Source organism: Lichenostomus cassidix, chromosome 17 (assembly GCF_008360975.1).
Source record: "Lichenostomus cassidix isolate B80296 chromosome 17, HeHo_3.0, whole genome shotgun sequence".
In the NCBI taxonomy this organism is placed as follows: domain Eukaryota; kingdom Metazoa; phylum Chordata; class Aves; order Passeriformes; family Meliphagidae; genus Lichenostomus; species Lichenostomus cassidix.
The window spans coordinates 6,222,381-6,244,652 of NC_139497.1; the positions used below are offsets into that span (position 1 = coordinate 6,222,381).

Below are 22,272 nucleotides of genomic sequence, written 5' to 3' on the forward strand. Positions count from 1 at the left end.
TCCAGCAAGATCACAGAATTGGAAGGAACCTCTGGAGATCATCCAGCCCAACCCCCAGCCAAGGCAGGGTCACCTTGACAGGTGACACAGGAATGTGTCCAGGTGGGTGTGGAATGTCTCCACAGCCTCCTGGGCACCTGTCCCACCCTCAATATAAAGAAATTCTTCCTGTGCTGAGGTGGAACTTCTTGTGTTTTAATTTATCGCCATTGCTCCTTGATTGGATTTTACTTTTGTAGCTGCGCTCTTTATTGACACTTGCTATTTGGAGTTACCTCAACACAAGCCTATTTTAACTGTCCAAAACAGTAGTTACATAAAACTTTTGTTACAAGTAGCTTCAGGGTTTCCTGTTTCAGGAAACAGCCCAGCTGACTCTGTTGAGGACACTTTGGGACATGAGCTAGAGCTGGGCTTGGCAGCTGTGGGGTAACACTTGGACTCAATGATTCAAGAGGTCTTTTCCAACCTAAATTATTCTACAGTTTTCTGAAGGGACCTGCATCATGCTGCTTCTGGTGTGGCTGGTGAAGAAATATACACTGACTTTGGTAAAGGAGCTAAAATGCTATCATATTTTGGAAAATGAGCATCACAATTGACATTTGTCACTCAAAGGAAGAGTATAACTTCATACTGCCTTCAGTGTGTAGATTGAAGAAAGTTAGCAGGAAAGCGATGGAAAAGGGAGGCTGTTGTGAGTAACTCAGCAAGAAAGACCTTTTCCTGGCATCACAAGTGTTGCTCTTGCTGAGCCAAACAACCAGCAATCCTTCACAGGGGTCAGCTGCAGGAATAACATCTCCAGCAAAACACTTGACGTGCCTGAAACAGAGCCCTGACCTCCACATCCTCCTGGAACTGCCTCTGGAGCTGCCTTTGTTCAGCCCCATTTGGGACCCAGCCATAGCATGATCTGGGCTCTGCCTTTCATTACAGATCGTGGCAGGATGTTGCAGTTTTGATTGCTCACATAAAGCAGCTGTATATGAGAAAAAGGTATTACAGCCTTGTGTCATAGCAGGGTAATAAAAGATTGAGTGTATTCAACGATTTCGGTGGCTACAGAGATTCCTTGCATTGCAAATGAGAAGACTGGAGTGAATAAACATTAAATGCCTTTAAACCAACAGATGGTATCCTATATACTATGAAAAGTCACTGACAACCCAGACAATTCAATATATCTAACACAATGGTGTTGCACTGAATCACACATTAAAGTAAAATGATGTTTGTGGGGCTGTAAAGAACATCCAGTGTACTAAGAATTGACTGTAAAGAAGAAGCATAAACAGCCGTCTGTCTCTGCATTTCCATCCTGACCTTCAGTTCATTCCCCTGAAATTTCTGCTGTGCAACTCTTCCCTGCCACTTTTGCTTAATTGCACAAAAATTTTAAAATATGGGGAGCCAAGGTGACACCAGGAAACTCTTTATTTCCCTATTCAAATTGGTGTCTGAGTCCAGGTCTCTTGCACTGCATTGTGCCTGTGCTCACACACAGTTCTACAGAGAATGTTGCAGGCAAAATCCTGTGTGTGTCCTTTCATTAAGGATGACTGCTTAGCCTGATTCCAAAACAAGCACAAAAAAAATCCAAGTGCAACGGAATTGTTTTTATATAAATGTTATTGAAGAGCTAACAACATGTGCCCTTAATCCTTTTGCCATATAGCACAATTATTTCAAATTTGTATGCTAATTAAAACACCAAGGCTGTAAAATCTGGCACCTGTGGTCCCTAATAATTTTTTGTGAGTTCCAAAGCAAGCTATTGCTTTGTTGCTGGGCTATAAATAGTTCTGCTCCTGTACAGCATTCGACACTAATACACAGTGTGTTAGTATCTGTTGACTTCTCTAATTTCTCACTAATTTACCATTCTGTATTTAAGCAGAGTAAGATAGAGGGGAAAAAATTGTAATTCTCAGTATGTGCTTGTAATCAGCTCTTTCTGCTTTGCAGGAGAATCAATAGGTACAGAAGTCACCATACTTTATGAATTAGCTCAAAGGTAAGAGTGCAACTGAATGTTTAGCAGAAATATGGTTGTTTCTTAAGTTGATAAGGATACTCCATGTTTTTTAGCATGTTTTGCTGCTTGGCAGGCCTTTGCTTATTAATATCCATTTCATTAATAAAAGACCCACTGGAAGCAAAGCAGACTAAGGCTTTTTTCCCCAATTCTCACCAAGCAGCTGAGATACTGAAAGAGAAACACTGTGCTACCAGGATTGTTCTTTTCATGAACAAGCACAGCATGTCCACAATCCACTGTGGTGCATGGTCGCTATGATCCTGGTGCAGCTGCCAGGGGGACAGTCCCTCCCTGTGTGTCCCCATACCCCTGGGGTTGCCTCAGGGTCACTGAAGTGCAACTCTGCTGAAGGTCATTCTCAGAGCAGCCTGATGCTGAAGGTGAAGAGAGCAGGTGGTGTTGTGCTGCATGTGTTGGTTTTATGCCAGCCTGGGACTCTTCAGTGCTACAGAAATCCTCAGCTGCCCCTGAACACAAAGGTGACTGGAAAATACAAAGTAGGGTGGAGGTCGATTGATTATTCCTGCTGACTTCAGTGGGCTCAGAATTCCAGTCTTGATACAGCCTCTGGTGTGTAGTGGTTTGCCATGCTCTGTCACAGAAATTTACCTGTAAATTGGTGTGAATTGGGCACCCTCTGCTTGTGCTTTCCAAAGTCATAAAATAACTTTCCTATTCAAACCATTTTGTTTGGCACAAAAGGGACAATGAGAAGAATGCCACCTTGTACCAGCATCTGCAGGAGGAATCTCCTGTGCCATCTGCTCTTCATAGCTTGTCTGACTTTGATTTGTCAGAGAAATCTCCTCTTGGCTCACCTGAGCACAGACGTGACCTGCAAGGCCAGCACAGCACACAGCCACTGCTGCCAAGCAAGTTTCCTCCAGGTAAGTTTTTTCCCACTGAAGATTCACTGGATATTGGGAAAAGCTGATAAATAACACACAGGGGAACTAATTAAGAAATAATGAAGAATGTTTGTCTGCCTCAGCTTTCCAACTCCTTGCATAATCATTGCAATTTCAGTGGTAAGGCACACAGAGATGGCAGTGATCTGAACTGCCCCTGTTTGAGGCAATATTAAGTGTGATAGTTTGTTCCTTGTTGTTTTAGGCTCCCAGCTTTTACAGTGCTCCAGACACTCTTTAAATAGACAAGTTAGAAGGGGAAAATAGACAATTGTCAAGAGATTATTATGTGGAAAAGGAGAGATTTTTCCAATTTTATAGAAGCCGGTGTTGTGTTTCCTTGAGAATTGTTAAGTGCTGCATAATTAATAAGTGGTGTCATGTTTGACCTGGATAGTTCCACTAAACACAAGTGATGCTTGCAGTACTTTATCGGCAGCAATGAAAATTTAATAGCTGAGCTGGCACATCCTGTTCAGGGAGAAATATTGCAGAGTAAACCAGGAGTGTGTGACATGGATAAACTGACACATCACACAGTGACAGGTAGAACAGATCAGCTCCTGAGTAGAGATGAAACTTGCAGCCAATGGAAGAAAAATTGTAGAATGGCAAAGCAAGAAGGAAAAGGTACAGTAATGAAACTTGATACAACAGATTTATTTATTGTGGAGTGCGCTGTGTAAGTCAAAGTCAAATTTCTCTCTGAGTTACTCTGGGAGCTTCCTATTGTTGTAAGGAAAAATGAGTGCTGGTGGTGTGTGGAGCTGGAATGTGGAGCTGCATTGCAGAGCTTTGGATTCATTCCTCAGTACAGGGAATGTTTAAGGAGATAAAATTGTTATCTATTCCACTTTTGTAGGAAGGAGAAATTTGAAGAGCCTTAAGACTCTGGACCATTGTTTCAGTTAGAATGTAAGGAGTTGCCACTGAATGCTTGGTTTGAGCACTGTACAGGAAAAGAGTGTTGTGGAGCCAGATATTAAATAGCTGCCATTTTTAACAGCTCTGTGTCATCTTTTAGGATTAACACCCATTAGATTTGACAGCAGTACAGAGTGTAAAAGAATACAATCATCTGCTCTAAATAAGAAGTGGTCTCTTGCTTTATTTAGAGTTATTAATGGAGCATCTGCAAGAAATTAGAATCCTGAGACAACGCTTAGAATACTCCATAAAAACTAATGAGAGACTGAGGAAGCAGCTTGAGAGACAAGTAACAGACAAGGAACTAGATCAAGGTAAGAATTCATTTAATGAGAAACTGAATCCATCTTGCCTGCTGTGAGCCTGAGGGATCAAACGCCACTGGAAAGGTTTTGTGTGCTTTCTTGAATTACCTCACCCCTTCCAGTTGGGGAGTGATGTGCCTTTCTCTGAGTCCTGCTGCATCTTGAGCTCTGCCAGCAGAACCAGCTTTCCCACAGGGCTGTGGAGTGGCATAAGTGCAGATCTGATGTGCCTTTTCCTCGAGTGCATTGCTGGAAGTGTACCCAGTGCTGAGCACAAATCTTTCATGGGATACTGTGAACCACAGAGCCTCAAAGCTGCACTTGCTGCACAGTGTTCAGAGAGCAGTTGTATGGCATTTGATGGTGCTGGGGTTGAATATTGAAATTTCTAATTATTGAAAGACCCTTCTAGTTCTCTTACCAGCAAACAGCCTGGGGTTTTGTCCTATTTTTTTTTTTCTTGTGCCTTTGGGGTATCATCATTATTGCAATGTTGTTGTATTTTAGGATGTCACCCTTTTTGAATTCTCTGCCATGTCCAAGCAGGTGCAGTTGCAGGAGAGGAAATCTATTTTATCAACATAATTTCAGTAGGGCCCAGTATGACTAGAGGAGGAGGTGCTTTGCTCTAAATGGTGCTGCTGTTGATCCAAAGCAGGAATTGGGTGGGATTAGCTTCCCTGCACATGCCCTGCTTATCCCTGGGCTGGTCAGCACAGCAGCACTGCTAACAGGGCTGCTGGAGGTTCCTTCTCTGGAATTCTGTGACTCCTTTAAAGCCAGGGACAAAATACCTGTGAGGCAGAGCTGAGGCCATGGTGTCCAACCTGCCTTTGGGATTGATTTCTGGAATAAATGTGTCCCAGACAAAATGTCTTTGTGAGGTTATAAGGAGAAATACCCAACAGCAACTGATGGGAATGTTAACTTAGAGTTGATTTTCATTCCAAACTCTGATAAAGCAGAGGATGAAAACCACTACAGACAGTTCTGCAGATTTGGAGTCACTGCTCTCTTTTGCTGGTGTTCAGCATCTCTGAAATCAGTCTTTGAGGTGTGTTTAGAACTTTTCACCAGTAGCCAGCTTTCAACTAAGGATGCTTTTGGAGCACCTTTTGAAGCCATCCCATCCCATCCCATCCCATCCCATCCCATCCCATCCCATCCCATCCCATCCCATCCCATCCCATCCCATCCCATCCCTGTATTTTCCTACCCTTTGCTTCACTCTCTTTCCCACCTTTTCCCCCACAGGACAATTGATTAATATGCAATATTACTCAGCCTAGAAGCAGGTAATAAATACAGACATACTTTCCTTTTCCTCAGTTTCACTGGTATTGACATTAGATTCATTATGTTTTACATCATCCCCATGATCCATTTCTGTTGTTGTATAAATGGAGGCAACCTGCACATGGCAGTTTGCTTTCAGGGATAATTTACAGTGATGGAAAGGTGGATAAAAAGCATCCATTTCATTCATGAAGTATTTACTCTGCTGGAAAGGCATTCTGTGCTCGTGAAATAACCACACTGAAACACTTCCAACTCTTTTACAGCTTCATAAAGATTCTGGCAAGGGCATCCATTAATGCAGTGAAAGTATATTTTCTTTATAAACTGTCTTATGCCTTCCATCTGTCTTCTTGTTGCCTTAGCACATCTACCAATGCGTGGAGGAGAAATTTGGAAAAGTAAAGGAAAAAAAGCAACTACCTGTTAGAACAGCTTCTGTTTGACACTGTGTTCTTTCAGTTCTTGTTTCTCTCTGTGTCAAAGATCTCTTTCATGCTATCAGATGTGCACATGCTCTTCTGCTGATGGTGCTCCTTTTTCCTGATAGAGGAGCTTTCTTTGACTTTCAGTGTAAAAGGGAGTTCCTAAGTGAGCTGAGGGGATTCACAAGGGCTTGTGGGAATGGTCTTCAGCTGAAGGAGGGCAGGTGAAGAGTGGATGTTGGGGAGAAATCCTTCCCTGGGAGGGTGAGGTGCCCAGAGAAGCTGTGGCTGTCCCTGGCTCCCTGGCAGTGCCCAAGGCCAGGCTGGACAGGGCTTGGAGCAGCCTGGGATGGTGGAAGGTGTCCCTGTCATGGCAGGGGGTTGGAGCTAACTGAACCTTAAAGTCCCTTCCAACCCAAACCATTCTGTGACTTGAATTCAAATTTTTGCATTTAACTGAACGTCCTTAGTTTGTTTTGCTTTAAAACGCAAGGCCAAGTTGTAACATAGTTAATTGTTGGTGGCAGCCTGCTAAATTCATGATGTTGAATTGTTTGTTCAACAGAAGTTATTGCACAGATTTGTTCTTGTCTGATAAATATTGTATGGATGTATATACACACATCTGCCCACTGTTTTTGCTGTGTTATTTTTAATATTTAGATTCTTTAAGTATTTAAATGCCTCTGGGCTTCCAGTATCCTATAAATGACTCAAGTGCTGGTAATGACTACATCATTCCTGTAGAGCTGAGGCTTGCAGTGCAAGTAGAACTAAAATAATTGCTTCAATCATTTCAAATGGTAGGCTTCAAAATAAAATCAAAGGTTTAATTTTGAGTGTCTTAGGTTTCAAATGTTATTAACAGCAGTTAACATTAAAAGGGGTTTTGTTTTAACCCATAAGCAGCTGATGTTTCTGCTCAGACTTCTCTTCAGCTTTTGAATGCCTTTATTTTGCTTTACCTGGGAGTGAATATTTCCTTCCTCTTTGCTGTGATTTTCAATAGTGCCTTTCTTTCAGCCATTGTTTCCTTTGAAACCTTCAAGGTACTCTTCCTTAGCACTCACTTTTTCAGCACAAAACAGAATGAAAACTCAAGTGTATTGCAATTGTGGGCCCTGATGCTCCACTTTCCTCTGGTTAGGTGGACCTTTGCCTCTGTGGAGAGAGTAATTGATGTCAGCAGGGCTCTGCACAGAAGTAGTAGTCTGAATAGTGGGTCAAATTGCAGGATTGTGGCCCTATTAGCACTGGCTCCACATTATCCCTTATTATGTAAGATAACTAATAGTTATATTCTAAAGCCTTTCAGTAGAACTGCGATAGCACAACTTTTCAAATGGGATAAAGCTGGGTGATGGGCAATAAATTAAATTAGAATCAAGATGAGACCATCGAGCCTTGCCACTTCAACTTGGATTGCTTTGTTGCAGTCTGAAAGGAAAAAGCCTTTTGAGTTCACATAGCTGCCTCAACTCTTTAACATATAGATAGTAAAATGCCATTAGTGCCAGGCTTCCAGAGCCTTTGAGTCTTTCAGCAGTGACAAGAGGTTCGTATCATGGCACACTACATCCCAGTTAGGTAGTGGGTAAAAGCTTCAATTGGGATTACAATAAAATGAGATTACTCAGAGGAAGTGCAGCACATCAAATTGAATTGAACTGCCAGAGCTGAAAGGCATCCTCCTCATACATTCAGCTAATTTTTTTGCCAGCTGGTTATTTCTCTATTAGCCAAATAGTTGACACTCATGTACTTATCTCAGGCTTTAAAGTGGGGGAGATACTGGGATAACCAATCAACTGAAAAATACGTTTAATTCCGGTGGGTCCTGAAGTGTTTTACTGACTATGAGAAGGTTACAAAGGGCAATAACAATTACTTGACTTGCATTTCAGAGGCAGCACCTTGAGAGTGGGATGTGCAGGCTGTGCTGTACCAGTGCACATCACTGGGGGATGAGCAGCACGAGTGCAGCGCATTGAGGATTTCCTGGGCTGGGATTTGTCTGGCTGGGTACAGGATTTAACACTTAGATTCACTTGACTAGAGCAGGAAGCTCCTCAGAGCAGCATTCATCACCCTTGTGTTTGTCACAGGCAGACATTTAATCCGTGCCAGTTGCCCAGAGCTTCTCGAGGAGGCACTGGAGGGAATTTCAGCTCTTGGAGTGCAGGGAATCTCATCCTCAGAGGTGTGAGGAGAGGAGACACAGGGTGAGCTGAGCTCTGCAGGGCCTCTTCCTCCCCATGGCTGTTGATGGCGGATCAAGACTGGCTCAGTTAGCTAAATTTTAGAAGCACGGATTTAAGAGGGATAAATCTTCATCCCTGTGATCATAAATGGGCTCTCAGGTTGTCATCAGAGGCAAAGGCAGTGACTCCAGCCTTCTGCTCTTGCCTGTGTGGTACCAAATCTATCCCCAGACTGTTTACAGTACTCCCTGCATTAACCCCTGTGGATTAGCTGGTGGAATCTTGTTGTTCTCTCACTAAATACAATGGGCTGTGAGCAGAGAAAGACTAAAATACATTGTAAACCCTCCTACAATTTTCTTTTCAAATCATGGCAATGTCACAAAATACTCCTGCATTTTGTCTTGTTGGGGTTTTAGCTGATAGGTAAAGACTGCCAGGGATAATTCTGCAATTTTAGTAATGGGTGCCCAGCAATGAGAGGTACTTGTGCTGCACAGGGTTTTGGATTACTTGGCATTAACCTGAGCTGCCTTTTAGCCTGTAGTGATAACCTTCAAAATATATAGGGGAGAAATAGCTTTCATAACCTGTTTTTCTGCAATTTTTTAAATTGTTCTTGTCTGGAAAGTTTAATCTTTAATGACCTAGAGATGACTCATAAATCATCTTTTATGTATATATTTATAGGTTCTGCAAACATTTTTATCCATGGCTCAGAGCAGCATAATTCCCTGACTTCTGAAATACATTTCCTGAGGAAGCAAAATCAAGTTCTGAATGCAATGCTAGCAAAAGGATCTAGAGGTAAAAATGCAAACTGTTCTTTACAGGAATAGCCTGCAACTCATCCCAGCTCAGAAAACAATAAAATATTCACAGTCCACTCATTAAATTAACTTAACCATTCTTCCCACCCCTGAAATTCCATGCTCAACCATAAGCATTCAAGCTGGGATTAACAGTAATAGAATAGCAGCTGTTATTTTCTGGTAGTCTCTGAAAAAGCTGGTTTGGTTAAAAATCAGAGCTTTAGTGGGTTGTGGGCATTGCAGATACCTCATGTTTCTTCTTGTTTCAGATAAACAAAAGGAAAACGAAAAGTTAAGAGAATCTCTTTCTAAGAAGAATGCAATCATTGAGCATCTTCATGAGGATCATGAATGCATCAAGAAAGAAAACGAAAAGTTGCAAAAACAAATTGGCCAAAAGGAAGATGAAATCAGATACCTGACATGTCAAATTTACAGCAGTCGTAATGAATTAAACAGGTATTGATTCTGTCCCCATTTAAACAGCCATTTAGAGGAGGAGATTGTCAGTGTGACAGGCACGTGTTCAGCCATAGCCATTAACATTAATGAGGGCCATGGATATATTCAAAAGGCAAGGGAAGAGTTATGGAGGGGAAGAGGAATGGATTTCAGATTTTGAAAAGAAATCAGAATTTAACTCAGCTGTTTATTGGGACGTAACAGGTTGCAGACAGAAATTAATGTAAAGCAACATCAGATCTCCGAGAACGAGAAGCTGCTGCAGTCGCTGCGCACTGAGATCAAGGTTTATGAGAAGCTGGAGGAAGCCAGAAGGAAGGGCACAGGTACAAATACCCAGCTGGCTCTGCACCCTTGGCCCTACACCTCCTCCCTCTGAATGCTCCTGTCAAAGGCCACTAGGGCTGGGTCACTGCCTGACTTCTGCTCTGCAAAGAGAGCTGTAACTCCCTGCTGCTCCAGTGCTGCTTTTTGCATGGGGTAACTGCAAGTCTGAGATGTGTCAGATGTTGACTAGACACCCCCAAGTTTCTTTTATCTTTTTAGCTAAGCTAAAAGCCAGAATTGGAGACTTAGAGGCTCAGGCTGGGTAAGTTTCCTGGGGATCTTAGATATTTACTTGTCATCTAAAACCCTGCTGCTGCATCCTCCCAGGTGCTGCTTACTCAGGTAGCTTGTGCTTTCTCTTGGCTGAAGGTGAGGGGAGAGGCTTCTCCCTGGGGCTGGCAGAAGTGCTGGCACTGCTTTCTCAATGAGGTGTTTAATAATTTCCTGTCCACTTTGCTGTCAGTAAAGGTGAGAGGAGGATGGAGCTCACCTGAATTCTTCCTACCCCTTGGTGTGCTGAGGTGAAAGAGTGCAATGCTGTTCATTGCTGCATATCCATCACCACATCCAGCAAATTTCCCACTGGAAGTTCTTAGAAAGTTGATTTTTTTTTTCCTCCCTGCTGCCCCTGGATTTCCTGCTTGGCTGCAGCAGAAGAGCCCTGTTGGCACAAGGCTTTAAGGCAGAGTTGGCTCAGTGGTGGAAGGGATTCTCCTTGCAGAGCTCCTGTTGTTGTTAGGGAGTAGCAACACCCTCCTCATGCTGCTGAGCCACTTCCCACTGTCTGGAGAACAGCCTGAGCAGTTGGATTTCAGCAGGGAAGAATATATGGAATTGTTTGTGTACTGATATTTTCTGTGAGAAGGCAAACACAGCCCTTGCTTTTCTCAGGTTCAGATTTGTTTCTCTGGTTGCCAGGTGATCACTGTTTTCTTTTTTTCTTCAGTGAATAAAATTAAACTCCCAGTTCTACTCCATCCCTCCTCTGCACTCCAACGTTCACCATTCCTTTTCCTTTCCCCAGACTGTGCATTACTCCACTTCATTTTGTAAATCCTCTTCATTCTCTTTTTATCACGCTTTTTAGCTTTTGGCATGAGACATAGTAGCTTTTATGGACAAAATAAAAAACAATTTTCAGCTCTTTAAATCTTTCAAGGGTAGAAGCAATTAAGACATGCTTTTTTGTCAAACCACTATCTTAATGCTGTTTGTAGTTAATTCTTAATATTGAGGATAACACTGGCTATAACTTATTTTCTGAGCATCCTAGCAGCTAATATTATTTTAATTGTTAAAGATGTTTGAGTGTTTCTTTTGAAATTGTCTCAGATCCCAGATGTGATGCCTCGGAAGAATTCCAGAAAGATCAGAATAATCCACTCGATTTACATGAACTGTTGACTGAAATCCAGAGCCTGCGAGTGCAGCTGGAGAGGAGCATCGACACCAACAAGTCTTTGCATGAAAAATTAGAGGAGCAGCTTTCCAAAGGGAAGAGAGAGGAAGTGGGAGCAGTGTCAGCTGTGAATATCAACTGTCTCTTGAAGGCAGGCTCTCAGCACCGTGCAGGAGTGGATGGTACTGTGCTCTGGGTGCCCCTGGGGTACTGGAGAAGCTGGGCCTTGTTCTTTAAAGATGCTCTTACAGCCTAAAACAGCAGCAAATCCTCAAATCCCTCTGCTGTTAGAGCTGGGGTGTGAAGTGCACACTGCCTTTGCATCCAAGGAAAGATTGCAGGGTCTCTGGGATGGGAGGATACCTGCAATAAATAGCCATCAATTTTGCTTACCTGGGGGGTTCTTTTTTCACTGCTGAGCTCTACAGTGTTTGCTAAGGGTGAGTGTGTATTACTCAAGAATGATCAATAAGTGCACTAAATGGGCTCTGGATAAATCAGTTGTCCCCTCTTTGCCCTTGAGGAATATTTTACCTTTATTTCAATCACTGTTAAGTGAGGCTGTTCTAGCAAATGAAGGAAAGTGTAATGTTTACACCCGGGGTTAGGTTATTGTTCCAATATTGATGTACATGGGGTGCAGAGGGCATGAAAATCTTCTTCCTTCCTGCTTAAAGTGCCCTGCACAGTAACAGCTTTCAGATAAAGCCACATGGACCAGAAAGACTCCTTGGAATGTCAACAGCTGAATTTTTCAGATGTGCTTTCCTCATAGGTGTTTAGGGAATTTGGAAGGTCTGAAGAGGAGGAATGTAGAGACAGTCTTCATTCTGGTGTCATACTTCTTGTGGCATTAGTTAAAGCTTACATTTGTTAATTAAAATATGTTTATCAGGATGTATTTTAGATTTTTTAACTATGGCTTGATTTTGGGAGACACCTAGAAGTTGGGATAGATTTTAAAGTATAAAAGCAGGTAAATACTGGAAGATCCATGGCATGGTACTAAACATTAGCTGGTTTTCTCTGCTTCCCGAGTCCACGTGTAGCATCAGCAACAAAAGGAACAGGAGAGCTGGGAGGGTTTTTATTAATGCATGTAAATATCTAATAATACAGCTTTCCTTCTCCCTTTTTATATGTAGAAAATCTCTACAGCTGCCCTGCTGCCAGCAGGAACATGTGTGAGCTGCAGAAGCAGCAGAATGGATGCTGCATGTCATTGGGGAAACCAGGCACACCCAGACCTGCTGTATAACACAAGTCATGTGTAAATAAATTCTCTGTGTGAGGATGAAAAAATGACCCAATTTTCTGTCCCAGGTGCTCAGGAGGAGGTGGACAGGGCCTCCCTGTGCAGCAGCTCAGGCTCCAGCAGGACGTGCACCCCTCGGCTGGTGCCCGGCCATCGGATGTGGGCAGACAGGAACGGCCGGCACGTCCTGGGGCTCATCGAGGACTATGATGCCCTGAGGAAGCAGATCTCAGAGGGGCAGCAGGTGCTGGCAGGCATGGAGCTTTCTCTCAGGGAGCTCGCTGGGACCAAGCTGCAGGAGCCTGGAGTGAAGGTGAGCACTGAAATCCTCGATGCATAAAACCTTGGTGGGTTTTATGCAGAGGCGCGAAATATTGCAAAGGGAAGAACTGAAGGAATAACTTAAGACACCTCATGGTTATCATCTAGATGCTCTCAGTGTGGTTCTGAGTTAGTTAATTCCTTCACTTTCAACCTGAAATGAGCTAAACCTGCTTGCTTTTGCTATGGAAATTTGTGTTTGTTGCACTGGAAATGATAAAAAAAGCCAAACAAAAGCAGCAGCGGAAAACCCTGAGTGAAAATCTAGAATGCTTTAGAGAGGGCTTGAACTGAGGGTATATAACCTAAGGATAAAAATAATTGAGATTTTCATGTAATGAAGGCTTGAGATAAACCCAGGAAATATGAGACAATTAAAAGAAATGAGATACAGAGCTGATAAAGTTCTTCACTTAGTCAAATTCAGCCTTTTAGTATCACCAGGTTATAACTACAGTAAAGATTGATGTATGCTAATGAGGCTTGTTTCATATTACATTCATATATCAGGGAAGATTTTTAATATTTTTCGACTTCCTGGTATTAGTTGAACATTTTAGCAATATCACAAGCTAGTCCAGAAACTTGAATATCTCATTAATGATCAAATAGTGTCTTCTAGGACACAGTGTGTCATCTTTTCCTCATTCTCTGATAGTGTTAGCAAGTCATGGTGCTCTTGCTGCAGTCTTACAGGTGCTTAAACCAATAAAACATTTATTTTATCTTGAATAATGTCAGTCCTTTTTGTGTAGAATAAGGAGAACTAGTTAGTGTTTACTTCTGCTCATTTTCTCTTATGTAATATTAATTTTTGGACACATTAATGATGGCATATTTGGGCTGGTTTGAAAAGACAAATTTGCCTACAAGCTTCAATTAAAGGGAAGTTACAATCTGTGGCACCTAATAAGGAACTAAGAAACCTAAACCCCAACAGGAAGGGCTTGGCTCAGGCATGGAAAATAACAGGCAGTGGTAAAAATAATGAACCACTGGCATGGAGGGTGCTCAGAGACACTGACTGGAGGCAATTTTAAGAACAGATGATGCCAGTGTTTGAAAAATTCCATGTAATACTTTCCTGCCTTGGAGAGGGAAAGGAAACTAAGTGTCTAATGAAGGTCCTTTTCACCCTTATGATTTTATGATAATATAAATGTTGTAAAAACCTTGCTTGCTGCTCTTCAGAAAACAGAAGGTCTTCACTGCAGGGATAAATTTGTGCTACTTATTTTTGCAGTTATAATTAGTGAAGCTGTTGAAGGTGCAGTCTGCAACAATTCTGAAATTCTTTTTGTGCTATCACATGTGTGCTCACACAGTCAAATGATGCCTGAATGACACTTAAGACTCTCTGAAGTATCATATATTTCCCAATGACCTAGTTAACATACTGATAATGACTGAAAAAGTAATCTCTCTAAGTTTTTAACTTGTTTTGTTGGTGTAAAGATAAAAGCAGTAAGTTTCACAATTTGCCGTTTCCTATCAAGCTTTACATCACTGAAGTTTCAGACTACTTAGCAAATGGGATATTTTATGTGACAGGAGGATTCTGCTTAGATAACAATGCTAAATAAATATTCAAATTGTATCCTGCATGGGGCAGGAACTGCAAATGCTTTTCTTTCATTACCCTTCCCCCTTCTGGTGCACCATTGCTTTGGTAATTCATTTGCTCCCCTCACATTCTTTCTCTCCTTTATTTCGCATTTATGCAATTCCCTCAATTTGGTTTTCTCATCTGTCAGCAGAGGAAAACATTTTATGTGTGTCCTGATAGTTATTTTAGCATTAAATGGAACAGTTTAAAGGGTCTGCTAAGGAAGAAACATCTATATTGCTTAAATTGATGTCTGTAATCATTGACTTTCAAATAACATGACACGAAATGCAAATGAAGAAAGAAGAGAGTTGCCAACTGTTACCATGTGGCATAGCGAATCTAGTAAATATAATCTATTGTTAATCATGGTTATTGATTAGGATAAATCCCCTCCCTCCCTGAAATTCTCAGATAATACATAATTCAGCAGCCTTTGTTAACTAACAAATTAGTTTTTATGGCACACAATGGCTGTGTACATTATCTTCAATATGAAATCACACCAGCTGGATTAAACCCATTAATTAAGATTACATTTTCATAATGGTTGGAGTATAAAATATAAAATATCTCTAATCCTGTGATACAGGTACCAGACCAGGCATCCCTGCATGGCTTTTCCACCAACACCCACACAGTACAGCAGATTTTAGAGGAGGCTGCACGTTCCCTGAAGCTGCTCTGGAGAGTTTCTCTTCCCCTGAAAGCTGCTCATGGTACTGCTCAGGGCACTCAGGTACTGCTGGGCTTCAGCTGGGCTTTGGTTGGGCTTTGGGGTGGTTTTTTGGACTCTGGGAATGTCTCAAGGAGGGTGCACAACTTACAGATCTTTGGAAAATCATGACTCCACTCTTTGGACATGCACCTCAACAAGGAAAGATTTGGGCTCCCTGTTATTTGAACCATATGCAGTTTGATTATGTGTGTATTGGTAAGAAAAGAAACATCAGCAGCTTTGATGTAATCTCAGCTACATTTTCTTTTACGTTGTTGATGCCAAAGGTGTAAAAGAGGAGGCTTTTGTGAAAGTGTGACAAAACCCCAAGACAAGTTTTATAACACTTTAACTAAAAAGGATTGCACTATGCAAATGAATGAGAGTAAACTAAATGAGGAATGAATTATCTCTGCTGTCGGAATACCAACACTCAGCAATGAAACTGTTTCAAACTCTGGCTTTAAAATAAATCTTAAGTGTTTTCACGGAGGTTTTTGTATGTGTTCATTAAAGGAAGCAGGATATTCCTGAAAAAAACCCTCAAACTTTAGGAAAACAAACATTTTATATATAATTTCATAATATTTTTGGTGATATTTTTTAGCATCTTCGAATAGATAAAGTCACAAAAGCAGTAGGAGTGAAGTTTGCTGTCTGATACATTCAGTGATGTTTCAGCTTCAGATTTGGGATGTCTTGACAAGAGTGTGTAGTTCCATTTTTACCCTCATGTGTGTAATCCATGCAGACAGCTCCATGCTGGCCTGGATTGCAGTGACTGAACATATCTCACACTCTCAGGGAATGCATCTCCTGCTTTCCTGTCACTGCTCTGAGCCTTGATTTGGATCAGTCACTTCTGAAAGTCTGATCTCAGTGTGTGTGGGGAGCTGAGTTCCCAGGATGCTCCTAATTAGAGCCTAATGGAATCTTTTCTAGAGTTTCTTATCCAACATCCCCAGATCTTAAGGACATTAGATTGCTTCTGATGTCTTAAATGCAGAATATGAAAGAATGTCTCTCTCTCTTGAAGTTTGATTCTAAATGATTCTGAGCTTTCAGTGCCTTCTCAGCAGCCCCACAGGAGCTGTGAGTAATCAGTTCTGCAGAGATGAATTCTGGGGGCAAATTGCAGAAGATTTAGTACTTAACAAGTGGCACAACAAGGCAAAAGTGTCCAAGCTGAGGTCTGCACAAAGACCCAAATCAGTGACACTGGCAGGTGTGCCAGGGCTGCTCAGTCCTGTTTCACAAGTCACTGACCAGAACTTGGTTGGAACTGCTAGTGAAAAGTGAGCATTAATAATGATGCTGTTAAATAACTTTGCAATTAAACTGTCCCAGTGCCTCTTAGGGCTTTGGTAAAGGCAGCATCAACCATGACCAGAACACAAGGAGAAAGCTGGAAATCTGAGCTAGGCAGGCAGGACACTGATCCCATGGCACTGGCCTTGTCTTCTCTAGTTTAGAAACAAAAATGGGCTCCAGTCTAATAGACTTTACTCAGTCTAATAGAAAAAATACTTGAATTAAACTCCAGTTAAGAATTGTAGTTGTGTCATAAATCTCCCATCACGGGGGATGTCAATGTGGAAGGACAGGACTTGGTGGTCATTCACCCCTTTAAGTTGTTGGTACTCCAAGGAAGCTTGAGGGTACTTGTGCAGAAACAATGAGTAATTCCCAATGTGGAAAGTACATTTAGCTAATAGTTTAATATCATATTTTTTCTCTCAATTTAGGAGGAAGGCATGAAAGCAGAAATATTTCGGTTACGTAAGAAACTGTCTGAGCAAGAGAAGAAGTTGCACAGCACTGTGAAATGCCTGCACTCCACAAACCAGCTGAAGGAAAACATGGAGAAAGTCATCATTGACCAGTGTGAGTTTGTGCTTTAATGATGATTCTGATTTTGGTTTTGTAGGCAGTGGCTACCTTTAAAATTGGTGTTCCCTTGTGTGCTCCCAGCTGTGACAAACAGCTTGTGAGGCTCAGGCTGTCCTGGTCTGATGGAGCCTCATTCCAGTGGAAAGAAGTTGCCCAAAGTACAAAAGGCTGCAGGGAATATCAAGGAATATCATGGGAATACTCCTGGTTCTACACAAAACACTGATATTTTATCAGTTCATGCAGCTGCCACTAATTCCTACTTGGGTTATTCCATTTTGGACACTATTTTTTCTCTCTTACAACAGTTCTGGACAGAGGCAAAGTTACTGTTGCCACAGCCCTTTTCAGTCAGAGTTTTTGACATTGTCTTTGTCAAAATTGTGATTTTTCCCTCAGTCCTAATAAAAGTGGAGTTAGGCTTTTACATTTTCTGAGGTGCCCTGTGAGGAGCTCTGCCAGTGCTCTGCACCAGACTGGGAAGTGCAGGAGCACAAGGCTCAGAATAAGGGAAACAAAGGCTTGCTATGAGTAATTTTTTTAAAGAAAAACTAGAGCATGCTGTGAAATTAAATTTTACCCTTAGCAGCCCATGTCTAGAAAATGATCTGGAAACATGAGAACAAATGGGCTGTGGGCAATACTGTGTCTATGTTAAGCCAGGTGTGTGTTTGAAGAGATCCATCTCTGCTGCTTTAATCACTCAGCAGGAGAGATCTGAATGGATCTCTCTACTTTCATGCTGCAGCAATATGTGTATTGTAAGAGGAGCAGTTAATTCTTCTCTTTAAAAAAAATAAAATTCAAAATATCCATTCTTACCTTCTCTGAAGTGGTGGGACTGAATGGCTCATTAGTCTGTGCTGGAGTGGCACTTGTGTTATCAGTAATTAATCTAGACTGGAAAATTTTCCACACCATACAAAGTTATAAAAATATCCATAATATTATATGTTGCTCAAGTAATTTAAATGCAGTGTAGAGTGATAAGTGTTATTTTGCTCCATGGCCTGTAATTTTTATATCTAAGGCCCATATATTTTCTGCCTGGAGATTTTTGTTGTTTCCAGCATTTATAAGCTGGTGTTTGGTCACTTCTTTCAGAATTACTATATGAAATGTGTACAAATTAACATGTATTAAATCATAAATTATGCTTTGTTCACGTTTTTAAGCCAAATAGCTCAGTTTGGGGTTGTCATGTAAAAATCAAAGCTATTCTGTCTTTCCAAATAATATCCCTGGGGTAGATCCACTGGTCTAGTTTGTCCAGTTCCAGTGTAATCTCAGACACACTGGGTAATTTCAGAGCTGTCAGGGTATAAATCAACAGAGCTTTTGTCCTTAGAGCCAAAATGTTATCCCTGAGCCACCCACACTTCCCAAAACCAAGCAGTGCCTGCTCCCCTAAATCTGCTCACTCTTTCCAGGGCATTCAGCCTCCTCTGAATGCTGAGAAACTGAAACCTGCATTTTCTGAAATCTCTGTAATGCAAATCTCTGCCTGGAGAGCAGCAGCTGTGCCAGCAGTGGCACAGCTTCCAAATTCTCTTCATGGGCTGAATTTAATATTTTTGATTTAGAAAAATCTAGTTTGCCAGGTGAAATGAATTTACTAGCAGAGCTCTTATGAGCAGAGAGCACTCTGCCACACAAAAAGACCTGGAGATGATTTCCTCTAAGTTGCATTGATTATGGGAATTATGGATGTCGAGTTGCCTTTGCCTGAAAAGAGCAATTTCAGGAATGTTTCTAATTTGCATCTCTACACAAATTCCTGAGCAAGCATACAGCAAAACTGGGGATCACCTGAAGCTGCTGGATTTTATCAGGATGCTTTCACTGGGTTTGGAGATTTCTTCCCTTCTCCTTTTGCTAGCAGGAAGGGAAAAGCACTGCAGTGGGTGACCTTGCCTGCCTTCATTCTGCACACATCCTGCTACCTGCCTGCTCCACTGAGGATATTCAGCTTCTCTCTGTTATTTAGCTGAACACTCCTAAATATATTTAGAGGCAGAGATTGGAACATTCTTGTGGCTCAGAGTCTTCTGTGTGCTTTCTCTGGCAAAAGACCTCATTGCTTATAAACCTCATCTGAACCTCTGAACGTGGAACAATGCAGTGCCAAATTGCAGTAATCTGCCAGGGGTGTAATTATCTCGTGACAGCTCTTCCCTTGGAGTTGTTGGCTTCTTATTGTCGTAATGAAAAATCTTTATTATGGCTAAATTGTTTATTTTTGAGCCCGGAATATCAAATTGGTGCTGGTGAGTGGTGCATTTCAGCAGTCAGGGAGCTGACAGAGATTAGAGACTCACATATTGAACCTGACATTTCTAAATACCACTTTTGTTTGGGAACACCCCCTCCTCCATTCACAGCTCTCCTGCTGGCCCCACACAGGCAGACTGGGCTGGATGAATGGAGAAAACCTGCAACTCTTGAGGTTTTTGATTCCCCCACAGCACAGAGAGGTTGCTTTGTGCTCAGATTGCTGGGGGATCTGGCTGACTTCTTTGGCCATCTGTCCTCTTCCTCCTCTCCTATCTGCCCTCCCCAGCCCAAGCAAGATACAGGATCAAGCTGGAGTTAGACCATGCACCTTCTCCCCTTAAAATGAACAGAAAATCCTCCTGGATGGCTTGGGGGGAGGGAAGCAGCACTGAGGGCTGTGCATAGCCAAGGTGGTACATGCAGTGCTGAGCTTTGCCTGTTGCACGTGGCAGAAAAGCTTTAAAAACACTTCCAGGATGTTTAGGTTTGAAAAGCAGATTGTGGAACACAGGCCAGGAGCAGGACATGCCATTCCAGAGGTGCCACATCTGCAGTCCTGAGGGAATCCTCCTGCTCAGACATTATTTCATATTTGCTCATAAGAGAAATACAGGAATGTCAAAACACTTGGGTTATTCTTTTTAATCTCCTCTTCCTTTCCAGTGGTTTTAACTCATGATGTTTTGAAGAAGGCTAGAGGAAACCTGGAAGTAAGTAAAATTTTTGCTTGTATTGAATTCCTTGTCTATGCCAGTCAGAACCACACGGTGCTGTGTCAGGAGGATTTTGCAGAATTAGTCTGATTTGCTTTAGCTTTGCTACCTAATCAGGTCTGGGTGACAGCAGTTTAGTGTGATAAATAGCCTGCTGGGTTTGATGGCTGAATTAAGAGTTTTATGACTGACCACATAAACAGCTAAACCCTCTCCTTCCTGATGCTTTCCCTAGATTAATATTCATGTCTGTCATCATCTTGCAGCAGTTCATTTCCAGGGGATCACAGCCTGCCTGCTGCTCAGACACCCTCAGCTAAAGCCTGTGTTAGTCACTGGTGTGCTTTTATTTTTTAACCTTAGCCCCAGAGGGGAAGCTTTGGGAGCCAACTGTGTGCTGGGGCAGTGTTCAGTCCCTGGGAGTGCTGAGGTGATCACTGCTCAGATTTGATTGCTCCCAGAAAGTTCACACTTTACTCCAGAAGGATGCAATGCCTTCCTCGACTCCTAAATCCCATCCTCCACTCAGAATAACTAATAATAATTCCCAGCCCCTCCTGAAATTTCCCTCTAACCTTTTCCATGCATCCTTTCTCCCTCATCCCCCTCAGCACCAACACTTCCCTCTGCAGCTGCTGTGTGTTCTCAGCCCTACCTGAGCTGCACAGTGATGACATAAAACAACCTTCCTGCTTACAGGAGCCTTGGCACTTTTATTTGAAGATCCTATTTGCAGATCCTGGTGCAGTAGGACAAACTGTGGGCATTGAAGGACTGTGCAGTATTAATAATTACTGCTTTTCAAACCAGGTTCCACCAGCTGAGAATCAAAAATCACCTTCCTACACCAGCAAAAAGAGGATTCTCTGAAGGAGAAAGTTCTGCTAACAGAGACTGGTCCTGTGAGTGTTGTTTGCTTCGTGCTGCCTTACTATTTATTGATGTAAAAAATGTTTGTTCAGCTCTTTTAATGGAATCAGCCTTTGACCAAAAAAAAAAAAAGGACAAAAAAAGACACCTTTTGGTAAATAACTTATTTAACATTTTCTGTAATGTAAAGATGGTTTTTAATATTTATTACAGAAGCAAGGTACTGCAGGAATTGAAAAAATCCAGATTTTTTTAAAGTTGGCACATTAGAAATTTTATATTTGTACCTGTCATGTTATAAAACTATTTGTTGTTGTAGTCAAACAGGTCCTGAAAGAATCAAGAATGTGATCCACCTTCCACTGTTTCTCTCCTGCTAAAAGAATGTAGGTTAAAAAAAAAATACTGCCAGTTGTCATTGTTTTGTAGCAATGTGAAAAATGTTCAATATTTTAAAGCATTTTAACCATCTTCTGGAAGGTTCTTCTGGAAGCTGCCTGATGCTGGGCTCTGTGTTAGGTACTTAGATTGATGCTGTGTCTGAAAATGTTACTTAGAATCAGACAATTAAAATGAAAAATATTCACAAATGTGTTTGTGTTATTTTGTTTAAAACCTCAGACTGACCAAAGCAGCTACATCAGATCATTTGTTTCCTGAGTGACACAAAGTGAACTGGGAAAATAGTTCAGTTTAACACTAACAAGACCATCATTTGAAGTGATTTTTGGTTACAAAAGCAGAGTTGGTGGTGCAAGCATGGCTTTATTGAACTGATTTCATACACAACGTGATGTTCTGTCCTCCTCAAGCTGATGATGTCCCTGTTGTACAAGAAAATTTGGCTTTTGGCATCCAAGGACCAGGGCTGGGAGATCTTCACACAGGATTGGGGTTATGTTGGTCCTTGGATTGTGCCCTTTTGGGGCTTCCACAAAAATTGGAGTTTTGCACTGAGGTGGGGCTGTGGGGAGAGCTGGAAATCCCACTGCACTGGCGCTGCAGGTGACCTTAAACCAAACTCATCCCATCCCATCATCCCAGGCTGCTCCAAGCCCTGTCCAGCCTGGCCTTGAACACTCCAGGGATCCAGGGGCAGCCACAGCTTCTCTGGGCACCCTGTGCCAGGGCCTCACTGCCCTCAGAGGGAAAAAAAAAAAAATCCAAATATCCCACGTAAACCTCCTCCCTCTGAGTTTAAAGCCATTCCTCCTTGTCCTGTCACTCCAGTCTCTCTCCATCTTTCCTGTAGCTCCCTTCAGGTTCTCAAAGGTTCTCAGGGTGACAGTGAGGTCACCCTGGAGCCTTCCTGGCCTTTCCTCATAGGAGATATCTCAGGTTATCTGGTCCTCAGCACTGGGGATTGTCTCTGCCATTCCTTACTTCCACCCAGCCTCAGTGCATGTGGGTTTTTATTGGAAAAAGCCAACCTAAAGCCCTTCCAGGGTGTCCTTCCCATGGTGTGTCCTGCCTTTGGATTCCCCAACACGGAGCTTGTCTGAAGCGCACAGATGGATTTTCG

The 22,272-nt window shown here is 42.1% G+C and overlaps 1 protein-coding gene across 2 annotated transcripts in view; it reads left to right on the top strand.

Annotated features, from left to right (window-relative positions):
* CDK5RAP2 (CDK5 regulatory subunit associated protein 2) overlaps window positions 1-21,340 on the top strand; it is a 68,333-nt gene extending 46,993 nt beyond the window's left edge. The window contains exons 27-39 of one of the 2 annotated variants that reach the window (XM_085077202.1): window positions 1,969-2,017; window positions 2,744-2,928; window positions 4,065-4,190; window positions 8,794-8,910; window positions 9,185-9,374; window positions 9,582-9,703; window positions 11,037-11,270; window positions 12,249-12,355; window positions 12,438-12,671; window positions 14,878-15,024; window positions 16,749-16,887; window positions 19,831-19,877; window positions 20,691-21,340. In XM_085077202.1, coding sequence (XP_084933328.1) covers window positions 1,969-2,017; window positions 2,744-2,928; window positions 4,065-4,190; window positions 8,794-8,910; window positions 9,185-9,374; window positions 9,582-9,703; window positions 11,037-11,270; window positions 12,249-12,355; window positions 12,438-12,671; window positions 14,878-15,024; window positions 16,749-16,887; window positions 19,831-19,877; window positions 20,691-20,750 — 1,757 coding nt within the window. In that variant the 3' untranslated portion in view covers window positions 20,751-21,340. Of the gene's footprint in view, window positions 1-1,968; window positions 2,018-2,743; window positions 2,929-4,064; window positions 4,191-8,793; window positions 8,911-9,184; window positions 9,375-9,581; window positions 9,704-11,036; window positions 11,286-12,248; window positions 12,356-12,426; window positions 12,672-14,877; window positions 15,025-16,748; window positions 16,888-19,830; window positions 19,878-20,690 lie in introns of both variants that reach the window. The other variant, XM_085077201.1, reaches the window with a different exon arrangement.
* Window positions 21,341-22,272: the final 932 nt, after the last annotated feature.